At 30.5% G+C, this 21037-nt stretch overlaps 1 protein-coding gene across 4 annotated transcripts in view; it reads left to right on the plus strand.

The window, feature by feature from the left end:
• The first annotated feature begins 2622 nt into the window (after positions 1-2622).
• Positions 2623-21037, plus strand: part of LOC111624968 (serine/threonine-protein kinase Doa-like) — an 85799-nt gene continuing 67384 nt past the window's right edge. For 2 of the 4 annotated variants that reach the window (XM_023367965.1, XM_023367970.1), the window contains exons 1-2: positions 2624-2813; positions 17186-17325. In XM_023367965.1, coding sequence (XP_023223733.1) covers positions 17186-17325 — 140 coding nt within the window. In that variant the 5' untranslated portion in view covers positions 2624-2813. Of the gene's footprint in view, positions 2814-17185; positions 17326-21037 lie in introns of all 4 variants that reach the window. The other 2 variants (XM_023367966.1, XM_023367968.1) reach the window with 2 other exon arrangements.

Raw genomic sequence — 21037 nt, forward strand, 5'->3', positions numbered from 1 at the left:
GAACACGAATTACTGATGTTCATTTGGAAAACTGTTTGCGTGTAGCGACAACATTAGTCGAGATCAATTTTGATGCACTTAGTTCTGTAAAACAAAGTCAGATGTCTCATTTTTAAATATTTTTAAATTGTCTAATAAATATGTTTCTCGGTTATTGAATAAGTGATTCTCAATTATGTTTAATTTTCTTCAAAAAAAATAAATATACCTATTTTTTTGTGTTTATTTACATTAAACCAGGCAAGTGTTTGACCACGATCTCACCTACTGGAAAGCAACGATGTGGTTGAAGCTGTAGCACGCTTGCTTGTTTACTTAAATTAACAAAAAAAATTAGGTGCGTGGCCCGGCAGGAAATATTATTTCTGAAATTTGGCCCGCCTGCTAAAAAGGTTGGCCACCCCTGGTCTAGATGATCATCGTAAATACTACGTTCTGAGTAGTTATTCTTTATTTATAATTCATGTTGTTCAACCTCGCTATGAACCCGGTCTCCTGTATTATACAAAACCGTGAACTCCTATTGTATATAGATTTAATATCTTTGTGTTACTCGTATTTGACATCTCAATCTCTGCCTTTCAATCGCTTTGAGGACCGGACATCTGAAGTAGTAAAGGCACCAGCCTGCTACTCTAGAGAATCTTACTTGTTAGTATCACAGAATTCCACACAGCTGTCCATAAGTGACATCCGCACTAGAAGGGAGGGAGGCGGTCATGACAAGTCGGACAGAAGGGAGGGGAGGGTTGAACTTCAATGGTAGTATGTTTTATTCCATTAACTTTTACACGATTTATACATTTTATTATGCAGAAATTGATAAAGATTCTGACGGTGGTTGAGTTTTGCTGGATGTCCGAAGGGGAAAGGGGTTACGGAAACTTGGACTAGAGGGAGAGTAAAAATTTCAAGAAAAATGCGGATATAATTTATGGACAGCCCCAACATACCATCTGGCAAACGTTGGTTTGGCTTTGGTTAATAATCGGGTTTGTGGATTTTTTATTATATACTATCTGGAATTCAACATCTTTTTGTTATATATACAGGCATACCTCGACTTACGTCGTTTCGAGTTACGTCGTTCCCGATTATACGTCGCTTGTTAAAAAAGTATATGGAAAAATAAAAATCAAGTTTAAGTCATTTTATTCGACTTTACGTCTGTCCGCCACAAATATTGAAGTCGTAATATCACTAGATAAACGTTTAAAGCACATAAAATCATATTAAAATATATACAAGTATGTACTGTATTTACAGTACACGCATTCGTAAATTTAGATTACTTTTTTTGTACTATATTAAAAACTAAAATTTATTTGTTTGTAAGCTTAAAATAGATTTTTATTTGCCATATATTATTAAAAATGCATTAATAAATAAAATACAGAACCGGAAATGGTAATTTACGGTTTAGCCTAGTGATAAGTAGATTCGGAGACAAGTAAATTCGACTTACGTCGTTCTCCTGGAACCAATTACCGACGTAAGGCAAGGTATACCTGTATATATCTTTATATACATAAAAGGCTTTAGTGTCATTTTAACTTCATCTGAAGTTTTTTTATTTTATTATTTTTTTAAACTCTTTCCGCCCTGTGGGCACTAACAGGGCCTATTTTACAAGCCCATTATGGGTTCGGCAAGGCCCACAATGGGGCAACCGGGTGGTGAGGGACGGACCCAGACATATCCGAACGGACCACCCCCCGAAAAATTACTGGGGTTTATTTGACCCGTCTAGATTCGATTCCAGATTCCAGGTTCCCCCGAGTGGTGGGCTGCAACTTTGACCGCTCGGCCATCCGGCCACTACATCTGAAGTAGTAACCTCAACTTTATCCTCACAGTATCATGTAAAATGGCCGGATGGCCGAGCGGCGAAATGGTTAAGGTCCGGGTTACCAAACCGGCGAGCCTGCCGCTCTGGGGACCCGGAATCAAATCCGGACGAGTCGAAAAATCCCCAGGAATTTCGGGGTGGTCCTTCCGGATAAGTCGCGCCCCGTCCTTCACCACCCACAATGGACTTGCTAAAAGAGACTCTCTTAATACCCATATGGCGGCAAGAATTTTAAAAAAAGTATCACGTAAAGACACGATTAATATTTTGGATAATTATACAGTAAAAACACTACACCACAAATTAAATAAACAATTATGACTAAAATTCATGTTGTCAGATAAACACCAAAATATTATCCATTAGTGCCCTTAGGACGAAAAGAGTAAAAAATGAAAAAACAAAATCTACGCTAAACTAAAGTTTTTAATGCAGTAAAATTTATTAAATTGAAACATTTTTAAAATTAAGATGCGTAGAAAATTGGTGGGATTAGAAATAAATTTGTTACACCGATAATTTCGTTATTCAGGTATTCGTTATAACGTTTTATTACCGTAATACTCAGTTTGGTAATCTTCGTATATATTTTTGCTAGAGGTTACAGTTTACAACTTAATATAAATTAACTTTAAAGCATCTACTATTTAATAGATACGTTATTTCAAATTAAATTAATTAATCAACATCGAATAATTTTTATTGTAATTGATAACGTAGAAAAAGCAACTGTATTCGAACGTGGTAACAACGTCATTGCGTTTCGTCACAATGCGCGTGCGCATATAGTTGAATCAATTTCCTGATACATTTGCGTCAAAAATTCTAATCGGTGTTAGGGTTACGAGAAAGTTTTAGAAAATTTCAGAACGGAAGAGGAAAGTTTCGTCAAAATAAATCGTATAGTCAGGTTTTCACGACGGATTTTCTGTGGGAGAAGTTAAACGGGATTAGAAGAAGAAATGTAAGTGTTATTAGTAGTTAAAACGAAGATAATATGGCTTAGGCATCCGTAATAAGCCTAACGTCGAATGTGTGACGTAATTAGATGGTAATCGACGAAATATTTAATGTAAAATCAAATAGTCTTATACATTAAAGCTTTATATAAATACATCTTTTAATAGTTTGATATAAATATTATTGTATTCGGATAAATAATGTCGGGATGATTCAAGTTTTTAAAATTTCATCGGCCATCACTGTTATCCCAATTCTAGAATATGATTTCTAGAAAATTCTTTTAAATTTTCTAGAAAAATTTCTAATATAAAAATATAATATTATTGATAGAAAAATATCAATAATGATATATCTTTCCATACATTTAAGACATATTTAAATTATTTGTATCTTATATATAGAAATGATGTCTTCTCTTATTTTTGTATTCGTATGATTTAATATAGTAAGGAAATTGTATAATTTTATGTTGAAAAAAGTAACCGATTGAAATTTATGTATACTTCGACTGGTCAATTATATAGGATGAATATGATAAAACTTCTTTAACTTGAAGGTTCGAGAAGTGGGAAAAAGCTTTGTTAGAGAACAATAGAGTGAAAAATGTCGATCTGAATAGATTTGTTTTTTTACCTCTGTTGCATTATATGAAGAATATCTGATAGTTTTTTGTTTTAAACAGCCTGTGTAACACCTTTCGGCAAAACGTTCAATGTAACGGAATTGAACAGTTCTTTGAGTACATCTTGTTGAGGTTCTCTCGCTTTTAACTGGAATGTTAGCTACAAATGTGTGTTGGACAGTAGATACAACTAACTGTCTGAAAATATCATGGAAATCCAATAATAAGGATCACTTTGGATGGAGTAAATATTAAAATTTGAGTTGGGGAAGTTGAAAGTAACATAAATCGGTGTCGGAGGACTAATTATATTTGTATAATTTTAAAATTTGTTACAAAAATTAAACAATATCTGCATAAATGTGTGTTTCTGAGATCTGTATACATTTAAATAATGTTTTCTGCAAATATTCTCTTTATTTATTGTAAATTTATATTTTATTCTATATGTCAATTTATAATTCTGACTGTATCTTGGTTTAATAATTAATCATTTAAAATAGCAGTGTAAAACAATCAGTAAATAATCTTTAATCAAAAATTCAATTTTGTAATATAATTGGCAATACTTATTAATTTATATTATTATTATTTTTATTATTATATTATAATTATATAAATTAATATAATTGGCAATACTTATCATTTGGTTTATGAAAAAGTTATCATAAACCAAATGATCTCTGTAATTAATCAGGCTATTTTTCATAAGTATTAATAATTAGATATTAAGTAATTTGGTATTAGAGGTAGACATTAAGCATCATTTCTTATGGAAATTAATAATTATATCATCATTATTAATAATACATTGGGCTTAGTGATTATATATGTTACCGTTAAAGCTCGAAAGTCGTTAATGTGTACAATACCTAGCTAATCTGCAAATTAACTAGGGTGATCCGTTAGCGTTTCGAAAATTGTTCTATTTCTCAGATTACCTAGGTAAAATGCAGATTATCTAGGTAATCTGCAAATTACCTACTAGGCACTCGGTAAAGTGAAAATAAGATCTTTGCTGGAACAACAGCAACGTTTCTGCACGTTTAAATTAATATAATGTTCTTTATTTAATTTTTGATATCTAAAGAATCAAGTTAATACAATCAAACAATCAACAAATCACTTGATAGAATCAATCATCAACCAATTAAAAAACATACAAAAAATTAAACAGTTTAAAATATTAATACAATCAGGGAAATTATTATATAAATAACCACCTATGGAATTTCGGAACTTTGAGTATCTATCTGAACTGAGGGGACTGAGACGACTTCAACGATACCCTACTTTTGGACCGGAGACGAAAAATAATAAAGTTATCATACTTTTTCTGGTGAACGCATGATATAATTGTGCAATTAATGTTACCTATGGTGAGTAAAATGGCGGCTCGTCTCTGATTCCAGCAAAGAGAAGAAAGGAAACAGTGGGGACGCACGTTCTAACCTAACCTAACCTATTCTAATAAATTACCATAATTATTACCAACCAAATTATTAGAATAGGTTAGGTTAGGTTTGAACGTGCGTCCCCACTGTTTCTTTTCTTCTCTTTGCTGGAATCAGAGACCAGCTGCCATTTTACTCACCATAGGTAACATTAACCAATTGTGCTTACTTATTAGTGCAGTCTAAAGATTGGTGACACTGAATTTCATAGCAATTGGTTTTTGCGACAAGCACACCTATTTGTGATACATTTATTTGTGGCAAAGATCTTATTTTCACTTTACCGAGTGTCTAATAGGTAATGTGCGGATTACCTAGATACTCTGCACATTATCTAGGTAATTTGAGAAATGGAACAATTTTCACAACTTTAATGGATCACCTTAGTTAATCTGCATATTAGCTAGGTAATGTACACATTAACGACTTTCGAGCTTTAGCGGTAACATATATGTTACCGCTATATTAATGTATATATATACAATACTTATTTGTTGTCATTGAAGACCAATGTTTTAGTATGTCTTAATATGAATAAAAATTGTCATCTGTTTATGATAAGATTTCATAATTAAAGGTAAGTGCATTTTAGTCAAATAACAATCTTGAAACATCATAAAAAATTAAAATTGTTAAAATTGTGTTTTAGCTGAAAACAAATTATTGTAAATTATTTGATATCAAATCCAAATTTCATAACTTGTTATGACAGTTTAATGAATTCTTGTCTGTTCTCAAAAATTTGATTCAAAACAATCATGACTTAATTAGGTCAGAAAAATCAAATGATGAACAAAGCATGTAAGTTAAACATGAAACTAAATTTCCAGAATATTTTTAGGCTGAATATTAAGCTAAAATTATTATATGCTTTTGGTCAGATTTCACTATTAAATTATAACAATTTGACCTAAATCATAGAAGTAAATATTTTAAAAATAAAACAAATATTTCTTATATGTGTATAGAAAATACTGATTACATCATAATAATTCAGATCATACACAGATACAAAAAATAAAATACAGTCCTGATAATTGTTAATTGCATAAATATATTAAACTAGCTGCAAGGACCCACTTCGCTGGGTTTTTATTTGTATGTAATATAGTTTTTTATATATATAAAAGACTGTTTTTCTAAGTAATCTAGAATCTAGCTGCAAGGACCAGCTTTGCTGGGTTTTTATTTGTGGGCAAAAAGTAACAATAGTGAAGATTAAGATAATAACGTAACCAACACCTTATTGTTTGCTGAGGGAGTTTTATTAAAAACGAACGTTTTCGATCCACTTAACGGATCATCATCAGGCTAGAACATACGAAAATGGAATACATAATAAATGGAACAATAAGTTCAAAAATTCAAAAATATCAATAAACTGATAACAAATCAATTAATAAGAATAAAAAATAAATTTCAAACGATACCTAATAATAAATAATATACTACAAAGACTAAACATTAATACGATCTATCATANTTATTAATGTTCATTGTTAACACTAAGTAGTTATTAATTAAGAGTAACTATGGATGTTTGATTTTGTACTGTACAGTACATCTCTCTTATGAAGGGATGAATTGAATCATAAGTCTATTGCACTATCAAATGCATAATGTTTTATGCATGTTTATTTGTTTTTAATTAATGTCAGATCATTTAATGTATTAATTGCCATCTAATTCCTTGTATCAATATTAGTTTCTGATTGTAGAGAAAGCAAACAAAAAAACTGATTCCAAATCAGTGAAATGGCTTTACTACCATATATGGTAAACTGCATTTTTTTGTGTGGCCAACTATCAAACTTTATCAGAAATGAAGAATTGTTTATTGTCCAAGGTGAAATGATATTTTATTGCATTTATCAGTTGTTGCAGAAATGCCTTCTTAACTGTTGTCATGATTAATTAAAGCCTTGGTTTCAGTACATTAGTGTAAAACCAAGAAATTTGCTAGCATTAAAATCATTTGTGAACTTGTTTGCATTTTTATCAGCTTTTTCAATCAATAAACCAAATATAACAATACTTTTATTGTACAATATTGATACTTCTGTCATGATTATATCATTTGCCTGTAATTTTTTTGACAAAGGTTCAAGTAGAAAAATAACATTAGCTAACAAATGTAAGAAATAGACCAACTTAAATTTCAATAATAATTTTTGCATTTCTTTTGCAGAATTTGCTATACTGCTGTTTGAACTTATGGTCAAATCTGCTAGCTGAGTAGTAACAATTTCCCAATTTTGATGTTCTTAGTAACTCTTCTAACTTGTTAGCCAGTGAGGCAATGTTATTGGAACCTTTTGACAGTTTCCTGTAAAGCTTCATCTGTTTTTTTCTATGACATGAAGTTGTTTAGGACTATTAAGATAAAAATCACTAATTTATCTCAGAACATCAATGAGTATAGTATTCCAGTGTAGAAAGCCAACATAAGCATTTTTGGATGCAAGTTGTAATTTGTGCACTACACAGTGGACAGATAAGTTAGCTGAATCACTTTAGCTTGGCAATCAGATCAGCATTCTTCCTGAACAGAGAGAAAATTGAAATATAAAACTCAAGAAGTCATGCTGGATTAAATATGTATTTTTTTTATAATGGTCATAAAATTATGATGATTATTTCATTCACCTTTTTTACATATGATCAGTCTAACTTGCTAACTCAGCACACCATTCAAGGTTACTCAGAACACTTAGCTCTGCCATCCAAGCAAATTAGATATCTTATTTAACATTCTGTGTTGCTGAATATGGCCAAGGACTTATCAGAAGGATGATAACATGGAAGATCATAGGATGGATGTTCAGATGGTAACAGATGAATGACTGCAACTGAAATTTGATCAGTTGTTACAGTGTATCAATGTAATCAATAGGGCTTTGATTTTAATATCAACAGGACATATTTGTTTTGATTGATATTTTTTAAATAAGTAGAAAAATGGAAATCCAAAATTCAGTAGTTATAAATGCACGCTTCAAATGTAAAAGTATATTTTCAATGTTCTGCCTATTAAAGCATATTTCCTTGCTCTTTAGAATTGCTATTAGAGATCTTTCTTATTACTGTTATCATGAGAACAATTGGAATGTGTCTTGTGATTACTTTTGAGAATTTTCTAAACTACTGCATTGTTCAACACAGATCTTTATTTTTCTTCACCACTTTATTTAGATATTAAAACTGAAATTATCATTAAGTTAAATAGCTTTAAATGTGTGCTTATTTTTTTTCAAATATAAAATAAATTAAAGCAATGGGATTGGTTATTCTAAATCTTTAAAATAAAAAGTCTAAAAAATTCTTAAAATTAATTAAAAGTAACGAGTTAAAATTACTCTTTTTTATCTGACTTCAAAGGGGAAAAAATGTGTATTTCATAAACAACCTAAATTTTCATAAATCAAAACAAATTTAATGAACAAACAAATATTTTTGGCTTATGTATAGGCCAAAATTAAGGTTGTTTCTTTATGAATTGATCTTTAATCCAGTTTTAAGAAGTTGTTCTTTTATAAATATGTGAATTGAATTTCTTAGTTTTTGTGAATTTTAGTCATACATAAGTTATAACATAAACATACTTCTACAGTTTTTGATAAATCAGCAGTCTCAGTTTATTAACTTGATTTATCAAAGATTTAATATAGCTGGATCCTCATGCCAATTATTAAATAGCAAGAAGGAAAATTCACTGTGTATGGCATTATTAATAGTTTTATTAATAATGCCATACACAGTGAATTTTCCTTCCTGTTATCAAAGATTATAATGTGGATTTTTGTTCAGTTCTGAATCAGTCAAATTGTTTATAGAAGGTAAAATCATACTAACTTTCCTACTACAGTATTTTTAAAGAAAAGTATCCTACAGATGAAAAAGACACTTTTAAACTATATCTTGAAACTTTGTAAGTATTCCCACATTCCTTATGAAATACTGGCTTGAACTTAGAACATCTAAACTTGAATTACAGTGTATTTGGAGTAAACAGAATTTAAATGCTAATTTACACATGCATTTGAAAATCTAGAAATGGTCAGGCCCCAATTAATCCAGATTTTCAATGCTTTACTATGTATCAATTTTATTTTGTAATATGAGTGAAATATCTACAGAATTCACTGGCATCAGCATATTTTAAAATATTGTGTTTAACTATAGACTTGCAAATTTGGTCAATATTAAGCTTGATTACTTATTCTGTGTTTGAAAAATTTTAAATATTTACTGTTACTAACCAGCTGTTGAAATAAAATTTGTAGTAGTCAGATTTATTATGTTGATAGTTTACCCAGAAAGTGCACAACAATGAACAAAATAAAAAAAAATAGTAGTATACAGTGATACTTTGTATGTCTTTTGAAGCACTGAGTTTATTAATGTTCATTGTTAACACTAAGTAGTTATTAATTAAGAGTAACTATGGATGTTTGATTTTGTACTGTACAGTACATCTCTCTTATGAAGGGATGAATTGAATCATAAGTCTATTGCACTATCAAATGCATAATGTTTTATGCATGTTTATTTGTTTTTAATTAATGTCAGATCATTTAATGTATTAATTGCCATCTAATTCCTTGTATCAATATTAGTTTCTGATTGTAGAGAAAGCAAACAAAAAAACTGATTCCAAATCAGTGAAATGGCTTTACTACCATATATGGTAAACTGCATTTTTTTGTGTGGCCAACTATCAAACTTTATCAGAAATGAAGAATTGTTTATTGTCCAAGGTGAAATGATATTTTATTGCATTTATCAGTTGTTGCAGAAATGCCTTCTTAACTGTTGTCATGATTAATTAAAGCCTTGGTTTCAGTACATTAGTGTAAAACCAAGAAATTTGCTAGCATTAAAATCATTTGTGAACTTGTTTGCATTTTTATCAGCTTTTTCAATCAATAAACCAAATATAACAATACTTTTATTGTACAATATTGATACTTCTGTCATGATTATATCATTTGCCTGTAATTTTTTTGACAAAGGTTCAAGTAGAAAAATAACATTAGCTAACAAATGTAAGAAATAGACCAACTTAAATTTCAATAATGATTTTTGCATTTCTTTTGCAGAATTTGCTATACTGCTGTTTGAACTTATGGTCAAATCTGCTAGCTGAGTAGTAACAATTTCCCAATTTTGATGTTCTTAGTAACTCTTCTAACTTGTTAGCCAGTGAGGCAATGTTATTGGAACCTTTTGACAGTTTCCTGTAAAGCTTCATCTGTTTTTTTCTATGACATGAAGTTGTTTAGGACTATTAAGATAAAAATCACTAATTTATCTCAGAACATCAATGAGTATAGTATTCCAGTGTAGAAAGCCAACATAAGCATTTTTGGATGCAAGTTGTAATTTGTGCACTACACAGTGGACAGATAAGTTAGCTGAATCACTTAGCTTGGCAATCAGATCAGCATTCTTCCTGAACAGAGAGAAAATTGAAATATAAAACTCAAGAAGTCATGCTGGATTAAATATGTATTTTTTTTATAATGGTCATAAAATTATGATGATTATTTCATTCACCTTTTTTACATATGATCAGTCTAACTTGCTAACTCAGCACACCATTCAAGGTTACTCAGAACACTTAGCTCTGCCATCCAAGCAAATTAGATATCTTATTTAACATTCTGTGTTGCTGAATATGGCCAAGGACTTATCAGAAGGATGATAACATGGAAGATCATAGGATGGATGTTCAGATGGTAACAGATGAATGACTGCAACTGAAATTTGATCAGTTGTTACAGTGTATCAATGTAATCAATAGGGCTTTGATTTTAATATCAACAGGACATATTTGTTTTGATTGATATTTTTTAAATAAGTAGAAAAATGGAAATCCAAAATTCAGTAGTTATAAATGCACGCTTCAAATGTAAAAGTATATTTTCAATGTTCTGCCTATTAAAGCATATTTCCTTGCTCTTTAGAATTGCTATTAGAGATCTTTCTTATTACTGTTATCATGAGAACAATTGGAATGTGTCTTGTGATTACTTTTGAGAATTTTCTAAACTACTGCATTGTTCAACACAGATCTTTATTTTTCTTCAAGAATTTTTTTAGGAGTTAATTCCTTCAAATCTAAATAGAGAGTGATATGTTCTTATCGAATTGATTTCATAAAGTATCCTTGATTTAACTGACTATAGTTTTTGGAAGTCCAAACATGCCTACAGGAAAATTGTTTTATAGTTTTCTAAATGCAGAATGTATGTTTAAGAGTCTGGAGGAGATTTTTGTCATGATGATGCTATTCCCCTCTGCCAGCCATGAAACAAAGCTGTTAAATGTGAAATAACAGAAATACTTCAACATATAAACACAGAATTGCATAAATCTGCCATTATACATTCCTTTGGAAGACAAACAGTAGTATCTGCTTAAACATTTCAGCAAATCAGATCATTAGGGTAAATTGCAGTTTTGTTATGACTTAAGCAAAACATTGATTGCCACTTCCATTCACAATTTCACCAATGATGTGTTTAAGAATTTCATTGATAAATATACAAGTGAAGAAGTACCAAATGAATTGAGTATTTGAAAGAACTATGTTGGTATGTATGGCAAAACCATCAATACAATCAGAACAAATACTAAAGGAAAAAGCCCTATTGATTATCTGTTGATATAAGCACAGATGCATTTGGTAGGAATGTTGTTAATGTAATAGTTGGCATGCTTGATAAAGCTTTTGAAAGCATAGAAACAACAATTGAAAATACACATATTTGCTTCATACTATACTATGTTTATGGAAGCAATCAATCATTTCATCATTGTGAAATGCAGAAATGATTCACTGCATATGTTGTGGCCAAATGGAATATATTACAGTAGTGTGTGTTTTTTCTTATGTCTGATGCTGCTAGCTATATGCTCAAAGCAGCTGATGTACTAAAAGTGTTTTATATCAAAATGATCCATTTAACCTGTTTGGCACATACATTTAGCAGAATCTGTAAAACTGTTCATTGAAAATGTTATGGTGCCAATAAATTGAATGTTTGGAATTTCTATTTTAAATGTAATGTATTCTCTGTCAAATGATAGAAATGTGTTTTTTTGTTTAAATTGTAGTGATTGGTTAAACTTGTAAAAAACTGAATAAGAGCACAAATGTTACATAAAAATGACACCTTGTGAAATTCAGTAAATATTTTAATACCTTAAGAACATTTTTCAACCCAGAATTAATATTTAATTTTGGGTCAGAAATGTTCTTAAAAGTATTAAAATATTTACTGGATTTTACAGTGTCATTTTTATTTCACTCTGAAGCAGACACCATAAATACTTTCCAGAAATGATTTTATTAAAAAAATGAATGTTTTCAGCTTAAGCAGCTTTCTTCAGGTTTAGCTGTTAAAATTGAATTTATGAGATTCTAAAATGGAACTCATCAAGCACTCTATGAACAAACTGTGTTACAAAATATGAACCAAATAGCCTTTAGCTTAATGCGTAACATACTTCAAATAGTAAATATGGATAATAACTATATTAATGCTTATAATAAATGTGCAACACACAAAACAGCATATTAATAAATATAAAATTAAATAAGTTATTGGTTATTGTTTCCTTGTATATATGGCACTCCCATATTCATTAGGATTATCAAACCATAACCTCCATGTGAAAGGCAGTCATTGTTATTAATTTAATCTCCATTTTAGGTTGTCTTAAATATTTCAAGTGTCTCCGACGTTGTTCAAAAAACCTGCCATATTAGCCTTGCTTCATTGAAATTAACTGACATCCTAGGCTCTGTGGCATATTGAGCTGATGTTATTGGTTTATCCTTGTTTTTGGTGTATTTATGTTCTTTAAATTTGTGGGATAAAGATCTGTTGGTAGGATCTATCTATATGAATCTATAGCTTGGAAATTTGGTTATTGCTCATTTTTATTTAGTGTTTGGACCAATAAATTGATTATCAACAGAAAAAAATGTCTAAATAAAGACTCCAAAACAATGTTAGAATTTTTAAAGATGCTTTCAAATGTGCTTATTACCAAGTTGGAAGGGATACTTCATTGCAGTAAATCAATTAATGTGGTCAACTTGACAATTAACAAAATCAGTAGTTTACCTGGATGTGTAGGAAGTACTTTGAAGGAGAAATTGAAACCTAAAAAGTGTGCTAGATAGGAATCCTAGATGGCAAATTATTTGCAGCATAAATGATGTGGCTTTGGGTGGAGTAATATCCAGTGAAACTTTTGATTTAAGTCCAAGGGAATAGAATCTCTTGTGTATATCCCAGTTATATCTTGTGGTCTAGATAGAGGTGGCCAACTTTTGTGTACATCAGATCTACTTTTTATCTTAAAAATGTGTTGTGATCAACTTGTTGTCGTAGGCATAGTCTAAGTGGCGAGGGGGAGGTGTGAAATACATACTATGTTTAGATAGGTAAGAAAAACCACAATTTAATTTAAAATATGAAGAAAAGGTACTTACATTTTAAACAGAAGAAAAATTGAAACTCAATGTTGTCACTTTTGGGGACCACCACTTCACCCTTCCTCTCTTTTCTGTGTCCTGATCTACTCTCTCTGTTCCTCTTTCTGCCTTTCTTTTTTTTGGTTTTATGATCCTTTGTCTACATTTCTTATTTCCCTTTTACAACTGTATGCAAATGGATTGCACATGGACTGACAAAACTGTATCTGAGGAAGGATGTGGAGGTCCAATATCACTACAGTTGTGTTTGCGCATTATGTTCACACGTTGCATTTGGTTACAAGTGTAACACATTAAGTCAAGACATCACGAGCGATCGACCAAAATTCACTTTGCCATCGACTGGTTGATCACTGTTGGCCACCCCTGGTCTAGAGCAAATGTCGCCAAACTTATATGATTGTCGACCCTCTACAAGTTTTTGAAATTTCACATCGACCCCCACCAAAAAGTTTGTGTTACAAGCAAAGCAAAGTACTTACTATTTTAATACATTTCTTTTAATTTTGCATTTTTTTTCATTTATTATATATTTGTTAATAATTTTTGTAACTGACAATCGGTGAGACAGATAAGCTTGATCCTTAGCTCCCCCTTATCCTTAGCTTAAGCTTGATAATTGACCTCTTTGACAACTCCTGGTCTAGAGAGATCATTTTCAACTTACAAATGATGTTAGACTGACCCAAGTGTACTTCATTGAAGAAAGTTTGCCAAAATATTTTATTGTATATTAAAATGTTTAAGTTTTCCTACAATAAAGAATGTACTGTACATATTACATAAATAAATGTTTAATAAATGATATGTTACTAGTTTTTAGAGAATATTTAAGTGCATATTTTGATTATTTTTGTGTCATGTGTGTGCATAAAATGGCAATTTTAAATGCATAAAAGTCTGGATCTTAGTAATCAGTTAGACTGCTTGATGCTGGCTTAAGATCATACTTTTCAATGTAATATTCACCTTTAATTTGATATTCTAGTTGTATATCAGACTAACAGACTGGTCTGGGATATAATCAGATTGAAGTAGAGTATTGAATGCCAAAACATAATACAGGTAACCCCCGTATAACACAGCACTTCTATAGTACGGATTCACTCTAACACAGTTTGAGAATTGGGAACATCCCTGTATAACATGAAATGTAATAAAGGGTGTGCTCTTTTATACCTCTGCGTAACTCCATGTGAGCATTCTAATTGTTTTAATGGCTACTTTGAATGCTCTTTTAACAAATAATCCATTTAATGGTTAAATTTTACAATTGGGACCCTTCTTTTGCCTCTAAAAGCTCATTTTAGAATTATAGATTACTCCATCACGATACTATTGATAGTGCGGGCGCCGCCATCTTTCTTTCACCATCGTTCCTAAATGCCTACAAACAGCAGCGCACTCCTGTTGCAGAGCGACAACTATTAACAAACGCACCCAAAAACTGTTAACAGTTGATGATGCTCATGCTGAGATCATCATATAGGATGAATAATCCTCTGGTAAAATATTTACTTAACTAATAAATAAGTATTTTACCTATGAAAAAAATGAATAATAAATCTTATTTAAATAAGGATTTAACAGCATGTTTTTTAATTTTTGGAACCTAATCCCCCTTTTCGCACTAGTTCTTTGTTTTGTATAACACGGATTCACATAACACGGCAATTTTTTGGAACATAACTCCCATGTTATACGGGGGTTACCTGTACTAGTGATCAATGTCAATGTGTTCAGTGAATGTCTAGGTAAAAAGGCTTATCCAGTTTTAATTACTGAATACATCTGTATACTAAGAATCATAAATAAGAAATATTTTTATTCAAAATCTGACCATGATTTTAGCAGAGATTTTCAAATAAAGCTATTTATTTATTTACAAAGATGGTGCCAAGTTTTATAACTATATGACTAGGAATTGTGGTTTCAGGACAGATCACATATTAAAAGAAGTCAGTTTTAGTTGATGTTTCATATAAAATGACTACCCTGCATTATAGTATATAGACAAATTATTAAAACTGGTGGTTATACCCTTTGTCTAAAATCCAAAATGGTGTTTTTCAACATGATAATACCCGAGTTCTTATAACTATCTTTTAAGGACAAACTTTGAGAGATATTGAGATAATAGAATGTCTTGCAGTTTCTCGCTCTGTTTCCAAGTGAATATGTATGAGATGCAACAGATTTATTCCAGACTCAGATGATGCAGAACTTTAGCAGATTTTATATGATAAAGTGTGCTATGTGATTTAGTTTCTAAATTGTTGTTTACTGACTGAGCAAGTTATACAAACATGAAAAAACATTATTCAAGATTACATTCAAAGATTGAGTCTATACTAGCAAGAGCATAAGGGCATATTCACAGTTAAAGTTGTCAGGCTTATTAATTTTTGTCATTTGCTGCTGTAAATGTTTTAAGATTAAATATAAACTTTAATTAGTTGTTCCTTATTTGACACTTTACATGTTTACCAAATAATATGGTAATACATTAAGTATTTCCTAGTGTAACAATTTTCATTTTTGTTATTGTGACTTTCTTTAACATAGGAATTGTAGGGAGTTGACCATCTGCCTCTCTAATCTGGTCGGTAGCTAGTTTGGCAGCTGGGCAAATATGGCATTCAAAATGTTGATTGTACCAAATTGCTTGAAATTGAGGTTTGACTGTATTTATATATGGCAATGCAACATGTTGGATATCTGCTGAGAGGGATACTTTTTGGGAGGACTTTCTATGGGAATCTGGTCCTATTTACATGTTACAATCATGAAGAAAACCTGAAAAACTTTGCATGGCCAGCCCGTAGTGTATTTATCAAAAATTTCTTTAAAGATTCATACAAAAATACAAACATTACTAACTAGTATGTGAACTGTATTATATAGTAATTTTAAATATCAGCTTTATTTTTTATTTAACTTTATTATTGTTTTGATATATTTTTAAACGTAGGATAGATGATTTGAGAAAAACAAGGAAAAGTTTTGATTATTTAAATGTTAAATTTATTTACGTAAAAATTTATTATGAAAATTTTTTGATAATTTAGTAGTAATTTAATTTCACTTGTTTCTCTTCTGTAATGTAATTTTGTAAAGTTTTCAAAATAAGATCTCTTACAAGAGTTCTACCTAAAAAAATTTGGAAAATACTGCATTGCAAAAACAGTATAATGGGATAATTGATGTAACAAGTTCATCATTATTATTACAGTTATAGCAATATTTAAATGCATTCATTTTTGTGTTTGTTCTAGAAAATGGAAAATAGATTTAACAAAATTAAAAACAATTTTGGGTATTTTGAAATTGGTATTTATGCACACAATTTGGTAAAGAAAAAAAAATTTTTATACAAAACATTTACTAATTATTAGTAAAGATTTTAATTCCTTAAAAATTCATATCAAAATTTAATTTGGTAAAATTTTTCAACAATGGTTTAAAAAATTTTAGTAAGTATTATTAGATGTAAATTAATGTGATATGCACGAATTTACTTAAAATTTATTAGGAAAATTAATAATTTTTATTTTGCAATCTGTACAAGATTAAAATCTCAACAAAATTGTGTAAATATTGTTGTTAAGATAATTAAGAATTAACATTATTATTGTTTTTGTTTTCATTTAATTTAACATTTTCATATAAAAATTTATGATGATAATTTAATATCCAAACCAAAAATTTTAAACATTTAAGCGATGATAGTTATATTATGGTTTTATTATGTTGCTTTTTAAATTTATGATTTATCATTTTGAATTTAGATGCCTCGTTCAAAAAGGAAACACTCTCGTTCCATCAGTTATGATTCAAACAGTAGTGATGACAGTCATCATCTTCAGCATCGGAAGTTATCTGTTGATCATCGAAATCGCCATGGACATCATATCAGACATTCCAGAAGGTAATAACTAATGATTAAATTTATTTTAATTGATTCACTGTAAATTGCAAAGTAAAATTTTTAGTCAACATTGTCATCATGCCGTTTTATTAATTAAACCTTTAATATAATACTGTCTAATCTTTGTACTTATTATAATGACAAAAGAGTTGGAATGATTGTCACATGAAAATATATTTTTGGGCTTTTAAAATATATTTAGCTTTGCTTTATATAAAAATATAATATTGCTATGATATAAGGATAATTAATCAATAGAAATTTTAATTTTTCATATATTCATTATAAATAAATTAAAACTGTATGCAAAATGGAAAACAAATCTCATATTTTATTTGATGATAAAATATGTGAATATTAAGTGCTATCTCCCTAACTCCCTTTGCTGACCCAAGTGTGTTTCATGTTGTTTTTTGATGTTCTACATGTGTTAAAAGTTAAATGATTCTTATTACTTTATATGAATTGATTGAATAACTGTGCATGGTAATAAACTTTAATAAAGAATAATCAATGTAAAAGAAAGAAAATTTTATAATAAAGCTACATTTAAATTATGTTAGATAATAGAAATAAAAACAAAAAAATACAGTAAAACCTGTGAAACCAGAATCCTACAGTATCAGATTATTTTTTTCTATTTTGGCAAGTTTCTATTTAGTAGTTTCTTTTTATAGTAAAATCACTTTTACATATGTAAAAAAAATTTATTATTTGACTTATTATTTGACTTTATTATTTGATTTAATTCAAATTAATTCAAAGTGAGGCCAACTAATGATGGGAATATTTGAATTCAAGAATTGAGAACTGTTTGATTGCAAAAGTTCTCATTGTTCCCATGAACATGTGCTAGGTTTTTGAATACTTCTTGGATTCATTCTTTGAGCTTGCATGACAGCAAACAAGCCAAATTGAGTACCAAAATTTTGTTACTTGCTCTGCCATCAGAGATTCTAATCATAGTACAGTGATACCCCGAACTTACGCGATAGGTGGGACCGAGCGATAACCGCGTAAGTCGAATTCGCATAAGTTGAGGTATAATTTCTCAATTTGTGTAAAATCCAAGTTGGAGGTATGTAAGCTAATAAATGTTCTCGTTAATCTTATCTCGTCTTTTGATTTATTCATGGTTACAAGAAATCACCACATAAAGTCTCTCTTTCAAGTCTCTGTAGATATAAAATACACAGAAATAAATAACACAAAATAAATTGTAGCTATGCGTCGATTCCGCGCGACACATCCGAACATGTAAGCTGAACAATAGTGTGGGAGAGTGAGTAATCAAGAGTTGCGTGGCGTTCAAACAAAAGATGAATCGACGAGATTTGAAAATCGCGTAACTCCGGGTTCGCGTAAGTCGAGGTATTACTGTACAGTAATATAAGGACCAAGTTATTCTGTAATCTGGCTTCTCAAGGAGTTTTAATACTCAAGTAATCATTTACTTCATTCTTTATAATTACAGTAGAGCATTGATTATCTAAATCAATTGGGGACTGAGGTTGTTCAGAAAATTGATTTTTCAGATAACCAATTATGTAGGAAAAATATATTAATCTATCCCATCTTGACATTTTTCTCCGTTGCGTGTCGTTTCGAGTTGAATTTTCGTCGATGTTAAGCCTAAATTGAAAAAATACAGTAGAGTGTTGATTATTTGAATCAATTGGGGACTGAGGTTGTTCAGAAAATTGATTTTTCAGATAACCAATTATGTAGGAAAAATATATTAATCTATCCCATGTTGAAATTTTTTCAAATCCTGGCACGTCCTTAAGTACCCTCTCATGGTCGCACCAGTGCTGCTAGCTTAAACACGCACACCAACAAAAACAATATTGGAGTAGCCCAAGACATGGCCAAAGATTGCAGCACCACAGCACTAGAGGAAATTTTAAATTTGCCAACTGGAAAGCTTTCGGTTAATCAGTGTTTTGGTTGATCAGTATTCAGATATTCGATGCTCTACTGTATTAACATATTAATCGAGTTGTTTTTTAATACTTGGTACTAGTCAGGCCATCAAAAGGGGGGAGGGAGCTGAAGAAAGTAATGATCTACATTCATCATTGTCATGAAAAAACTGTACTGTGGACAATTGGATTGTTTGAACACCAAGATCAAAGAACTTTGTCCAAAAGTTGACAATCTGATTCTGCCATGACAACATGCCACCACAGAGCAAAAATGACTTTGGAGAAACTGGATGCTCTGGGCTGGAAGGTTTTGCCTCATCTACCTTACAGTCCAAGCTTGGCATCAACTGACTACCATCTATTTCATGCCCTGCAGAATCATATTGTCAATATACAATTCAATGATAATACCTATGATAAAAACAACACTCGACTTTTTCAAAGAGAAATCTCATTATTCTATGTTCGTGGGATTGAAAGTTTGCAGCAAAGGTGACAAGATGTGATTGATATTGATGGAGAATATCTGCAATTACTTACAACTCAATAATGATTAGTTCAGTCAACTGTAATCATTGTTGAGTTAATTGTCAATAAAGCTTGTTTTTTTTTTCAAAATATCTAAATTTTATGTTTACATAAAAACTTATTATTCCTTCTAGCTGGAACTACTGTATAAATCGGGGTTGTGGAGTTGTGTAAAAATCTATCGACTCCGACTTTTCCTTACCATCTGACTCCGACCAAGGGAGGACTTGTCAAAAGAGACCTGGAAATTCTGATGTCATCACGTGACTTCAGAATAAAAGATTCAATAAATAGAGTTCTAATAAAGATAGAATGTAGAAATTTTTTATTTCAACGCTAAAAGACTCCTCTAAGTAATATATAAATATGTATTCGATAATTTTTACTTTTCTGGCTGTTATAAAGAAGGAAAGTTTAGTGCTTGGTCAAAAAATGACCTTTTCCGAATTTTTACATTTTTGGGCTCAGGACACCTTGAAATTTTGAGATATGCAAAAGATTTAAGTTTTTTTTTTCTGTATGTGTGGATGTTAGACTGTGTGTGAGGGGCATAATTTTGTTTACTCTGTTTGAAGCCTAATAATTTCTGTGGTCAGAGTGGTCAGAATCAGAGTCAGATGAGGACACAGGAGTTAGTTATTAAGCGTCAAAGTGGTTGAACTAAATCATGTTCCCATATACATTCTAACATCTTAGGCAAGAACATCTTAACGGATTTTACTGTACTATTATAAAATGACAAAAAAGCTTACTTTGAGGGTAGAGACGAGTTTTATTTCTTTTTTTAATTTTGAATGCTAATAACAAGTAAAATATTCTTTTAAGAGATATGACACATGACCCCTTTTATGTCTTCATCCTGTCGACCTTTAATTAAGAACCAAAATTTAATAGTAGAGGAGAAAGTGGTATTATGGAACCCTAATCACATTTTAGTGAATTGTAAACAAGGTATCATAACTACACCCACATTTTTTGTGCGAAAAGTACTGGTAACTATTAAACTAAATGTTCCTAATTGGATTTTTCGTTAGTGTAACTGTATGGGTTTTGAAGGCTTTTGTACAAAAAAGTCAGAAAGTAGGCTTAGAGAAAATGGGTGGTAATATGGAAATTCACTCAGCATTCAAAACTTGCGAATTTTGAAAAAACAAATTTGCTGATTAAATACGGACAACCATTTAACTGAAGTAAAAGGGGTTTTCCCCTTGCTATGGATGTCTGTCTAGTTCAGTTCAGCCACAATCTACTACAGTTTG

This window comes from Centruroides sculpturatus, unplaced genomic scaffold, assembly GCF_000671375.1.
Source record: "Centruroides sculpturatus isolate CEXI.00-Female unplaced genomic scaffold, Cexi_2.0 scaffold371, whole genome shotgun sequence".
Classification (NCBI taxonomy): domain Eukaryota; kingdom Metazoa; phylum Arthropoda; class Arachnida; order Scorpiones; family Buthidae; genus Centruroides; species Centruroides sculpturatus.